Here is a 12,888-nt window from a genome sequence, read left to right as displayed (position 1 = left end):
TCCAAGGATACGAAGACAAAAACCAGAAAAGGCCCCTGTCTTCGGGGAGCTTACATTTTATCAGTAGAATGGTAATATCTATGCAGAGAAGTAAATACGAGGCATTTGAAGAGAGCAACAGTGCTAAAACTAAAGGAGATGAGGCACCTGAGCTGTGCCCTGAAGGGAACAAAGGATGCTAAGAGAGGGAGGGAGTATATTCTAGGCAGAAGGGACAGCAAATACCAAGGCAGAGAAGGGGGTTAGAATGACCAGTTTGGGACTCCAGCATCCAGCAGTGACTTCAGGAGAATTCAGTAAAATTCAAAGAGCCAGCCTGCCTTCCCAATGACAGTGTGCTTCAGAGTTCATTTCCTCTTGCAGAATGCTGACTTTCTGGAGATCAAGAAACCCAAGCAGTCAGCTGGTCTGAGAAGGCATGAGATGGGAGAGTTAGACTGGCATCCTCTTGTGGCCTTCTCAGATCAGCTGACCTCCTGAGTTTCCTGACGTCCAGCTGTGAGACCCTGGGGAAGTCACTTCCCCTTCAGTGCTTTAGGCAGCTTTCTAAGACTATAGTCTACAACAGTTGCCATCTGCATTGGTAGAGGGATTTTCCTCACTCAGGAGTTCCCGAGGCCAGTGAAATGGCACGCCTGTATGTATATATGCACGTATGGAAGTTCTCAACCCTCCTCCTCCCCTGATTCTTCATAGTGATGGGGGTGTAGCCTGGGGACCTAGAAGGCTGTCAGGGAATTGGCTATACAGAAGGAAAATGTCACCTACAAAGCCAGTGATGATCATGTGTGTGCTTGTGTCAGAGGTCCAGCTTAGACAAGGGGCTGTGGGCCTGTAACCAGCTTGGACCCATGGAAGAGAGTGAGTTCTCAGCCACAGGACTTCCTGACCGCCACCTACAATGGTTCAGAAATGCTGGGTGCTCCATCAGGAAAGGGGAGAACAGCCACAGAAGTCATTAGGGAGTCTGAGAGTGTGTGAGAGTGTTTGTGTGTGTGTGTGTGTGTGTGTGTGTGTGTGTACGTACATATGCGCCACTGCCTCAGAGGCTAGCTAGTCTGCTCTTTGTTTTACAGATGGGGAAACTGAGACCCAGAGACTGCAATGACTCGTGAGGGTGCACACATAAGAAGTGAGTGGCATATATATACCTCCATCAGCAACATGACAGAAACCTTCTAGCTGGAAGCATTATTTTCTTGAGGTTCCTCAGTCTATGAAGCTGGGACTTGTTCATCCTTGGAAGGCCCTGAGTTTGATCCCAGCCCACAGTGTGCCCTCCTACCCTAGCTTATTAATTACCTCGGATTACAGCAATGTGGTCCTGCTGATTACGGATGAGTCATTCCACTAATGAGACCTAAATAACATCATTGCCTTCTTCCCTAGCCTAAGCTGTCAGCTGCTGGAAACTGGGACCCCATCAAAAAATCCCACCCCTCCTGGCCCAGCCTCCCCATGCAGTAGATCAATCAATGGGGGCTTCTGGGAATGGGGGCTTTCATGTAAGAGGCCAGTCTAAGTCATATAAAGAAGGGAGGATATGAGCTAACTGGCTTTAAAAGGTATTGGCGAGCTGTTGCCACTCGACTGAATTTAAGTATGAACAGCTTGCTGCTCGGACCCAGCAAGCCAGAAAAATGAGTGGGTAGCCAGGAAGTCCTTTGGGTTGATGTTTTGTCCATCTGTAGTATGGAGGGGAATGCTGGAGGCTTTTAGCCGACTGCAGCTTTTGTCCTTAGTGGTTCTATGGCTATTAAACAAAAGAAATTCGCATTGGGAAATGTTTAACTGGGACCATCTCAGCTGGCAGCTCAGCAGGCCAATGAACATTAAGGTTTTGAAGAGAAAGAATGATAGAGCAGGCAAGAATGATCTGCATTCCTTCTGATTTTTATTCTGAAAGGGTAGGCTGTAGTTGATAATGTTTGCACTGAGAGGCAGCACAGCCTAATGAATCGGGTGCTGGCTCTGGAGTCAGAAACTGCCCAGGATCACACACTAGGCAATTCACTTCACTCTGACCCTCAGTTTCTTCTTCTGAACAAATGAGGATTGTAATACCTATTTCACTGGGTAGTTGTGGGGATAAAATGAAATTATACCAAGCAAAGCACTTGGAGGAGGCAGCCTGGCATAGGACATAGAGCACAGGATTTGGAGTTACGTGGACATGGGTTCAAGTCCACCATCAGACATTTACTAGCTGAGTGACTCAGGAAAAGCCACCTTATCCCTCCAAGTCTTATTTTCCCCCTCTGAAAAATGGGGGCATGGATAGCATAGCATTCCCAGGGCTGTTATGAGGATCTGATGGGATAATAAGTGCATAGAGGTTTGCAAACTTTAGTGCAGTATAAAACTGGGAATTTTGATTTGTTGGTGATTTTATTGGTAAAGAGAACTATTATTCTTGTCGTTGTTGTTGTCAGACTTCTAGAAAACAGTGGAGGTTTTTTCCTTCAAGGGGACCTGAGAGGGATTCTTAGGCTTACAGATCTCGAGATGGGGGCTGCCTCAGAGCTACAGATGAGGAAACTGAGACCCAGAGGCTTCAGTGACCGGTGAAGGTACACACTTAAGAAGTGAGTGGCATAGCAGGGATTTCAATTGCAGACCCCCAATCCAAGTCCAGGCCTCTGATCACTGCTCCAGGCTGTTTCTTCTCCACATTATAGCAAGATATCTGCCTCTGAATGGCAAAACACCTTTGGGTCAGCCGGCAGGAGTTCTTTTCCATCTGGAGATTCCCATGGTAGACAAGTAGGATGGAAAGGGCAAGGGGGGAGCCAGATGGAAACCAGGTGACAGCTGAAGGTGGGTCGGAAAACAGTGTAGGAATTGGAAAAAGAAACTGACCAGTCATTGCAAGGGGTGGGAGTGCGAAAACAGACATTTCCCTGCGAGGAGCCATGTGCCATATTAATTTAGTTTAATAAACCATTACATGGGGCACAAATCAAAGAGAAACGACTGGAAGTTAACCGGAGAACTCCCGAGAAATAGGGATCCATTAAATTAATTTGGGCTGTTTTCAAGTCATTAATGAATCCTCCAAGGAATTGCTACTTTGCAAACCCTAGTGTTGTTTAAAAAGTTTGCTTGGGCTCCTCTACAAGGGAGCTTCTTTCTCTAATGCTCTAAGCTTGAGTGAGAAAAGGAAGGAAGGAAGGAAGGAAGGAAGGAAGGAAGGAAGGAAGGAAGGAAGGAAGGAAGGAAGGAAGGAAGCAAGGAAGCAAGGAATCAAGGAAGGAAGGAAGGAAGGAAGGAAAAGAAGAAGGGAAGAAGGAAGGAAGGAAGGGAGGAGAAGAAGGGAAGAAGGGAAGAAGGAAGGGAGGAAGGAAGGAAGGAAAAGAAGAAGGGAAGAAGGAAGGAAGGGAGGAAGGAAGGAAGAAAGGAAGGAAAGAAGGAAAGAAGGGAGGAAGGAAGGAAGGAAAAGAAGAAGGGAAGAAGGAAGGAAGGAAGGGAGGAGAAGGGAAGAAGGGAAGAAGGAAAGAAGGGAGGAAGGAAGGAAGGAAAAGAAGAAGGGAAGAAGGAAGGAAGGGAGGAAGGAAGGAAGAAAGGAAGGAAGGAAGATCAAGAAGAAGGGAAGAAGGAAGGAAGGAAACAAAGAAGGAAGGGAGGGAGGGAGTTAGGAAGGAAGGAAGGAGGGAAGGATGAATGAAGGAAGGCAGAACCTGAAGAAAGGAAGTCACATTTCCTATCAGGAAGAAAGCAATAGACTTGAAGACCCATTCACTGGCCTTCCCAAAGATCCACCTGTTCCAAAAAATGCCTTTTTGGCACCTGCCATTTCCAGATCAATCATGATGAGACTCAGAGAGTGGGAAGAGAAATTAGAGGTCATCTGCTCCAACCTTGTCAATTTACAGATGAGGAAACTGAGGCTCTGTGGTTTATCCAAGGCCCTACAGGTAGTTGAAAACAAAACCCCATGGTGATTAGCCCAATTCATCTCTCTACCGACTGGAGGAACGCAAGGAGATGCCCCTGGGAATCTGGCCAGCTGCCCTTTGAGCCAGGTTTCTGGTCTCTGCCTGGCACGTAATACATGCTTATTGAGACATTGGCTTATCCCATCTGTGGGGGGAAAGCCAGTTCCACCCTGTATGAAGAAACCCAACTGCTCTATGTGAAAGGGCCTTTGTCAAGCCTCTCCTTTTTAAATAAGGTGCTGTCATTCCCTTCTCTGCCTCTCAAGAGATGATCTAGAGACTCCCATTGGCTGTTGTATTTCTGATCCGGGTGGGAGATACTGTTCCGAACGCTCCAAGAAGATGGGGGGAGCCAGCTTAAAGCCCACCGTGAAGTGACTGGCCCACAGGGTTTAGGAAGCTGCTCTCTGCCTGGACGGATGGCTTAGAGCCGCTAACAAGGAGAAAGAAGGACAGGGACAGAAGGCAGGGGAGCTCTGTATGGCTCTTGCATACAGAAAGGCCCCAGCAGGCAGGCGGGCAGGGATGGCCCTATTTAAACCCACAAGGAAGCTCCCGGAGAAAGCTGGGCTTGCTTATTCAAATTCCTCTCTAGTAGCAAGCCTGGCAACGAGAAAGAAATGTGCTTCTTAGCTGTTTGAAATGGGAATCCGGGGGCTTTCTTCTCCATCCAGCTCAAAGCCAAGTGTGTCCCAATTGTTCCCTGCCTCCCCTTGCCCAGGAGATCGCCCTCTTCAATGGAGAGGATGCTGGATCTGCATAGACGCAGTGGGGGAACGTAAGCCTGCACAGCTGTAGAACCCCAAGCCCTCTCCTCCCGGGGGCAACTGCTCCAGGAGACCCAACAGGATCTCTCCGTCTCTCCTTTTGGCGTGTGGATCTCACACGTGCCGAGACACAGGCTTGTCTGTCCTTCCTCCTTCAGGCTGTGCACTGTGTCTCAGGCTTCAGGTTGGCACCCTGGCGGTCAGCCCAGGGTCCTTCCTAGTTCTAGCTCTGCCCCTACCCTGAATGCAACAGCAGAATGTGAGCCCCCTCAGGCGAGACCGTTGGCTTGGTTTGTCCCAGGACCCAACACTTAATTTTGTTACTGCTGTTGGACCTGTGACTGCAATGGTCTGAGAAGTCCCAGTGGGGAGACTCCTTCTCTCCACACGGAGTAGCAGGAGCCTCGCCACCGTGGGAGAGCGTCGCCCGGAGTACTGGTCCAGGGTCCCCCAGCCAGACTTAGCCCAGGCGCTCCTGACTCGGGGCAGCTCTCTGGCTGGACCACGGCCCCGCCTGGGAGGGGTTCAGCATCGCCAGCCGCCCGGGGCTGCCAGCGAGGGGAGGCTTACGTCTGGCTCCCCACAGTCACACTCCTCGCCTTCCTCCACGTAGCCGTTGCCGCACTTCTGTCCCCCAAAGGATTCCTTGATGTTGGGCAGGTTGAAGAGGCACATGCCCATCCCCTTCTGCAGGCTAGTCTCCAGGTCCCTCTTACTGCAGCTGCTGAACATCATGGGGAACGGATAGCTGGGGAAGAGAAGAGCAAGAAGACAGGCCAGTGGGTTCCCGGTCACAGCAGCACCTGCCAGGAAACTCGGGACTCCCCCCGCCAACAAACCAACCCGAGCTCTGCTATCTTGTGCCCGGAAGGGAGGAAGGGAGGAAGGGAGGAAGGGGCTCTTTCCTGGGGGGGTCGGACCCCCATTGCTGTGCTTGAGATATGGGCACGAGGCCAAAGGGGGGCTCCCGCCCTGGAGTCTCCTGCCCCAGCAGCTCTCTGGGGAAGCCCTCCGGAAGCCATAAAGCCCCCTGCAAGGGCGAGTTGGAATCTGTCCAGCAGCTTGACGTGGAGGTCTCCCAACGCAAAGACATTTGGTGGAGTGGGCACAGGGAGGGGCCTGGGATCTCACTGATGCCAAGTGCCACAGACACCGACTGTGTGACCCTGGTCAAGTCACTTGCACTCAATCTGCCTCCGATTCCTCATGTGTAAAGAGCAGATCGTAACAGTACCTACCTCGGTACCAGGACGGCGGTGAAGACTAAATGAGATCATGTGGATAATTAATAATAAATTTACAATAGTAAAATATATTCTATTCCGTTACGCAAACATTCTACTATAATATGTTATGTTGTCACCGGTCTTATGTATATAATATTTGTATTTAAGTGGCATTTTAATGACAGAATCTACCAAAGATGAATCATAATAATGAAGCATGTGGCAAGCCTTAAACCCTCTACAGACGCTACTATTACTGTTTACTTGAGCCCTGAAATGCCAGTTCCAGAGTGCTGCCTTTTGGAACGTGAGGAGGAGGCCGTCCGTCCGGCGTCTGCGGGGTGGAAGGACCGCGCTCTCGGGGCATCGCGTCCAGCCTCCCCCCCCCCCTTCGGTCCGGCGCTCCCACCTTTGCTCAAAGACTTTCCCTGCGGGTGAGCGAGCCCGCCCCCTCCCCAGGGGCCCGTGACCCCTTCTTGCTCGGGAGACGCGAGTCTTCGGACCTTTCTCCCCCTCCCCAGCCCCAAGCTCGGCTGTGTGGTGCCCTGGAGGCTTCTGCACGCAGAGCATCCGCTTCCCTTGCCAGTCTTCTGCCTGGGAGGCAGCTCTCTGCTCTGCCGCTGTACCCCTCCGTTTCGATCTCCCGTGCATGTAACACCTTCTAGCTTGGGCACGGAGAAGCCCGACTTTGTTCTTTGAACACTTTTTACTGTTTTCTTTCGCTTTTACTTGCTGTTCTGCACACCTTCCGTCTCCTGCCTCTTCAGACGGTGCAGTGCCTTTCCAGGCCGGCAACGTCCTCCCTCCTCTCTGCTCTCTTCCAGGCTCGGCTCAAGCACCACCTCCTCCAGGAAGCCTTTCCAGACTCCCAGAGGTCCCTGCCCTTCTCCCCTGAAACGACTGCAGACAAACCTGTAAACTGAAAATTTCCCCATTTGTGCATGGGTTGATTTCTTCCAGGAGAACAGAAACTCCTTGTGGGCAGGGACTGCGTCATCTTTGTCTCTCTTGGCATCTAGCACAGTGCCGGGATGTGGAGGCGCCTCATACATGTTCATTACATTCAATTTCAGATATGATTCTTTAATTGACGATGACGTCAACGTTGGAGAGGGGACTGCTGTCATCACTCGCCATTTACACCAGTGAGGAAATATGCCAGGACCTTGCGAGAGCTAACTAGGTGGCCTCATCTTCCTGTTGGACTGATGCCGTGCTCCTTTCCGAAGCTACCTTCTGGCAAGCGTTAAAACAAGACAGAAAAATGGAGGCATCCACATTCTCAAAGGAGGGTTTGTAGCCTAAAGTCCAAATAAAGGAAGGCTCATGGGACCTGAGGGAGAGGAGGAGGAAAGCCAGGAAATCTTAGGAGCATAGGCATAACTCAGAAGGCAGCTGGCCAACAGTGAGGGCATCCGAAGAGAGCCAGAGGGTGATGCTGCTTCAGTCCCCTCCACCTCCCAGGAGGCCCAAAACTGGTCCAGCCAGTGTCAAAGGAAAGAGAGGAGATGAGATTATTGTTGGTCAATGAGAAATAGCTGGATTAGGGGGATCTCTGAGACTCTCTTGCTCTGGAGTAATACTTCACTTGGTGAAGGATAAACTTAAAAAAAAAATCAAGACGTGACTCTCCATTTCCCACCTCTGTGACTCTGTACTGCCTATCCTCTCTGCCTGAAATGCCCTCCCTCCTCATCCTGGCTTCTTGGAATCCCTGGTTTCCTCTAACGCTGATATCAAAGACCACCATCTGCACGAGGCTCTTGCTGACCCCTACCCCCATCATTAGTGCACCCTTCCTCCCAATGGCCTTGTATCACTCCACTCTCTCCCCTCCAGAAATCAGCCCTGGCTCACTGGCCACAACCCAATTTGAGGTAGCCTTTTTGACTCAACTTGTAAGGAATCAGGCTGCCATGCTACTTCCTGTTGTCCTCTTGACTTGCTTTTGATTGGATATGCTCCACCATCTCTTTTCAGAACAGATGTTGTTTTCCCCATTAGAGTATAAGTTTCTTGGGTTCAAATCTGGCTTCGGACACTTCCTAATTGTGTGACCCTGGGCAAGTCACTTAACTGCTGTTGCCTAGCCTTTACCACTCTCCTGCTTTGGAACCAATACTTAGTATCGATTCTAAGACAGAAGGTAAGAGTTAAAAAACTGTCTTGAAAGCAGGGACTCTTAGGGTTTAGCACAGTAGCAGAGATGCTGTAAGCACTTAATCATGTTTTATCCATCTATTGATCTACACATTCATATTTTGTAGATATTTAAGTACACGTTTGATTTGTTTAAGTACATTTGTTTAAGTACATAGTCTCTCCTCTGATAGAATATAAACTTCAATTTCGTGTGTCTTTCTACTTCCAGTATTGAGTAGGATACAGGGGAAATGTTGGGTTTGGATTCAGAAGACCTGTCTCTGTCACCAGCCAAGTCACGTTGGATAAGTCGATTCACTCCTTTGAGCCTCAGTTTCCCAATCTGTAAAATGAGAGGGTAGGACTGGCTAGCCACAGCTCTACCCCTGCGATCTAGGGGCACCCACTAGGTGCCCTTAATGACCGTATGTTGCTTGCCTGATGACAAGGTCACTAACTTCTTCACACCAGCAGGGTCAGAGAACTCGAGGAGATGACCCGGTTTCATTTGGGTTTTGTCTCCAGAGTCCTAACTAGACCCAGTTCCTGTCCTGGTTTTTCTAGTGTGACTATTTTGTCTGATCCCATTTTCTCTTTTAATTCTGCCGGGGTGCTTATTACCCATTTTATAGGGTCTTGAGAAATTGCTCCTACTGTTGGCCATGCCACTGTAAATCTTTCTTCCGTGGCTTTTGTCTCTGCTTCCGATACCGTGAAGTAGATTGCTTGGGCGTTCGAAACTGTCTCGTGTCCCCATGACCGCTGTGTGTTCAGTGCCTAGAAGTGGAGCTGATTTCAGGGACCGAGGGGTCATCTTTGAGGGGGCTACGGAGGGGTGGGCTCCCAAAGGGCCATCTCTGCCCCCTTCCCAGACTGGATCCACCATTGATAGCAATCAAAATGGCGGTGACTCTCGCTACTTTCAAGGCATGCAAAGGCTATGATGATGGGAGAAATGGAAGTCATTGTTAACCTGGAATAATGTGAGTGTAACTACTTAAAAACCATGTTTCTGGGGCTTCAGCAGTGGAGGGAGTCCAGGGGAGTCTTAGAGAGTTCATTTGGGCACAGAGAGATTAAGGGTTTCACCACTAGGATCTGTCAGGAGTATCCTAGACCCGAGAGGTTCGGGCCTCCGAGGGGGTCTCTACCCTCCCTACAATGCACTTATTACCTATTTCTTACTGCTCTTTATTTCTTTGATCATCTCTCAAAATGCTCACAAGCAGATAAGCCCTGGCCTACTGCCCCCATAATGCCTCCACCTGCAGACCAAGAACATGGTGAGGCTTTAATATACCCACCATATTCTAAACCACAGCAACCTGGATCCAGCCCTGAGCCCGACCTCCCAAAGCAGAGGCACCCACAGCACCCTAAAGGAGGTGATTCGATAAAGCCATCCCTTCCCCCTCAGAATCAATACTATGTATTGGCTCCAAGGCAGAAGAGCAGTAAGGACTATGCAATGGGAGTCAAGTGACTTGCCCAGGGTCACCCAGCTAGGAAGTATCTGAGGCCAGATTTGAACCCAGGACCTCCCATCTCTAGGCCTGGCTCTCCATCCCCTGAGCCACCCATCTGCCTCCCAGCTGACCTCTAAAGGACATGTCTAACTCTGTAACCTTCAGGCCTGGCCTTCGCTTGGCTCTTCTGTTATTCAAGGAGACAAGACTAAGTGCCTGCAGTCTTCAGCAGTCTGAAATCTGAGATGCAAGAAATCCTTTTACTGATGATCTCTAAGTCAATTCTTTGGATGCTGTGAGCATGTCACCCCCCACCCCCACCTCCCATTCCTCTCTTCTCTAGGCTGTTTCTATTTGTTTGTTTCATGGCTTTATTCCCTAGAATAGTCATAAAAGTGAGTAGGGAGAAGGAAGAGGAAGGGAGAGATGGGGAGGGAGGGAGGGAAGGAGGGAGGGAGAGAGAGAGAGAGAGAGAGAGAGAGAGAGAGAGAGAGAGAGAGAGAGAGAGAGAGAGAGAGGGAGAGAGAGGGGGGAGAGGGGGAGAGAGAGACAGAGAGAAACAGAGAGAGAGAAACAGAGAGGGAGAGGGAGAGAGGGAGAGAGAGAGAGAGAGAGAGAGAGAGAGAGAGAGAGAGAGAGAGAGAGAGAGAGAGAGAGAGAGGAAGAGAGAGAGGAAGAGAGAGAGGGAGGGAGGGGGGAGAGAGAGAGAGACAGAGACAGAGACAGAGAAACAGAGAGGGAGAGGAGAGAGAGAGAGAGAGAGAGAGAGAGAGGGAGGGAGGGAGAGAGAGAGGGAGAGAGAGAGGGAGGGAGGGGGGAGAGAGAGAGGAGAGAGAGAGAAACAGAGAGGGAGAGAGAAAGGGAGAGAGAAGGAGAGAGAGAGAGGTGGAAAGAGAGATGGAGAGAAGGAAAGAAGGAGAGTGACAGGGGGAGAGAGAGAGAAACAGAGAGACAGAGACAGAGAGGGAGAGAGAAAGGGAGAGAGAGAGAGACGGAGAGTGACGGGGGGGACAGAAAGAGGGAGGGAGAGAAAGACTTCGACCATGGAGTTGCCCATGACATGAAGGCTCTCCCATGTAAGGCTGGCAATGAAGAGCTGAAGAAGAGAAGCCTCTGGTCCTTCCATTGTTTTGGACTTGCTCCTTACAATGCACCTTTTTTCACTTTAATATAACCCTGGATAAGTCAAGCCCGTGGTGAGTTCAGCTGACCCAGAGCAATCAGAGCTCGATAATTCCCTGAAATGAAAAGTAGGAAATGATTCCGGAGGACAGAACACAAGCCCCCCCCGCCCCCGGGGGGGCATATGCGGTGTTCCTTCCCGCCCATCCTTACTGAGGGGTGATAACAGGGAGGTCACAGGAAAAGCGGCTCCTAAGTGGAGTCAGCAGCCGTGACTCCGCTGCTAAAATGGAATGGGCAGAAAGGACCCGAAGGGCAGATCTGGCAGTCGGGCCCAAGGAGGCCGGGGAAAGGATGATTGGGCCACGGGGGAAAGCGCCGTCCTCTGATGGCTGCCCACCATCCAGGCTGTCGTGGCTTAATATTTTAGTAGTCACGAAACTGCCAAGCGAAATGCAACGAGAGGTTGCTTTTACTTGGCAAATCTGCCGCCAGAAAGTGCCTTCCGTGTAAAGAGGCTCATTGTGCATTTCAGTGCCCTGTTCTTGGGGGAATCATTGGAAGCCCATTTATGAGGCTTGACAGGAGGATTCCGGAGTTCTCTGCCTCGCCCCAAGCCCCGGGCATTGTCTTCAGACAGCTGCTTCTCTTGTGGGAAGGGAGGAGGCGGTGGCGGCTGGAGCTCCTCGTGGACGGGGCTCCTGAGAATCGAGCTGGCCCACCGATAAGAACTGGCGAGGTTGTGGAGGGACGAGGCTGTCGCCGTTCAGTGTCCCACGCTTGACATCAGAGCAGAAACCAAAGGGAGGGCAGAACGTAGCTGTGGGCCAGCGCCCTGGGCGCGGGGGGAATGGTGGCAGAGATGGCCGCCGTCCGAAGTGTGCACTACCTGCCAGGCAGGGACTGTCCGGCTTGCTCACATTCGTCACTCTGGCACTTCGCAGAGGGACACGTTCCGGCTACGGATTTAGTGTCTGCCTCTCCCCATCTCGCCCTGCATCCCTCTTCTGTCTCGGCGGTTCTCCGAGTTCTGTCCTCAGGACCCCGTTACACGATCAGCATGGATTTAGGGCCTCCCAAAGAGCTTCCGCGTGTGCGAGTTCTAGCGTTCAACATTTACCGTCTCCAAAATGAAGACGTCCCGGGATTGGGATGCAGCTAGTTCCGACCTCGAGAACTTCTTGAAGGGCCTCTGGAGTGCACTTGGAGAAGGATCAGGCTGTTTGCTCGTGCCATGCTCGGGTCCTTTCATCTCGGAAAGCCAGCACTCTACAAAGTGTAGATCTCAAGATCGATAGGTTTGTGAGGTCACAAATTTAGAAGTGGAAGAGATTTTCCAGGTCATTTAGATCAGTAGTGATCCAGTAGAAACCGGGACCACCAGAACATATATCAGGATCCCTGCAGGCCACTGACAGGCTTGGAGAGCTACATATTCACATGATCTATGTTTTAGTGTATTTTTACACTAAACGTGGTTAAATATTTGCCCATTTCATCGTCATCTGGTCAGTGGCCGGTGCGTTTACGTCTTGGACTCAGATCATCAGAGCTGAAGCTAAAACAAGTGGCCTGATTTTACCCAGGAAGCCAAGACGAGTGATTCATCTGGCCTTTACTGGATAGCAGCTCTGCTCTTTTGTCTCCCTTACAGCAATCGCCACATATTTAGGATGACTAGAAGTCCTTTCTTAGACCCCCCAAATGGCAGAACTGAAATAACGCAAATTGGCCCACAGCTGAGGTCCCAATTGAGTGCTTCTCCAATGGCTGAATATACAGACGAGGAAAATGGAGAGCTAAATAACTCACGCATCTGAATAAAGGACAGAAAGTTGGACAGCATGTACCCTGGGGAGGACACGGCACACACAGAAAGAGCCACCGCAGGGACTGCTCTCTCCCAGAACTTGTTCCTTCTCCCTAGCAGGCTCTCTGCTCAGATGTGAGTGAGTGATCATTGGGTTAGAAGCTCCTCAACCTGCCCTGCAAGGCTGGCCACTCCACTGTCAATAAAATCCTAACAAGGAGGAAATCTAAAAGGGGCTCCCACTGTGTAGGCAGCAATTCTCCTCTTCTGGTGAAGGAAACAGGCAGCTTTATTGCTTTTTCCAGAGAAGAGCAATACATCACATTTTATAGTGCTTTAGATTTCTTTTCCAATCATTTTGATCAGGGTGCCCTCAGAACAAATAACACAGCTAATTCCATTCCGCAGATAAGGGAGCTT

At 50.4% G+C, this 12,888-nt stretch overlaps 1 protein-coding gene across 2 annotated transcripts in view; it reads right to left on the bottom strand.

Moving 5' to 3' along the window:
- ADAM12 (ADAM metallopeptidase domain 12) overlaps positions 1–12,888 on the bottom strand; it is a 354,303-nt gene that overhangs the window by 55,240 nt on the left and 286,175 nt on the right. For both annotated transcript variants that reach the window (XM_007478237.2, XM_007478236.2), the window contains exon 12: positions 5,273–5,450. In XM_007478237.2, the coding sequence (XP_007478299.2) occupies positions 5,273–5,450 (178 nt within the window). The remainder of the gene's footprint in view (positions 1–5,272; positions 5,451–12,888) is intronic.

Source organism: Monodelphis domestica, chromosome 1 (assembly GCF_027887165.1).
Source record: "Monodelphis domestica isolate mMonDom1 chromosome 1, mMonDom1.pri, whole genome shotgun sequence".
Lineage (NCBI taxonomy): Eukaryota > Metazoa > Chordata > Mammalia > Didelphimorphia > Didelphidae > Monodelphis > Monodelphis domestica.
This window is presented reverse-complemented; position numbering and strand designations above follow the sequence as displayed.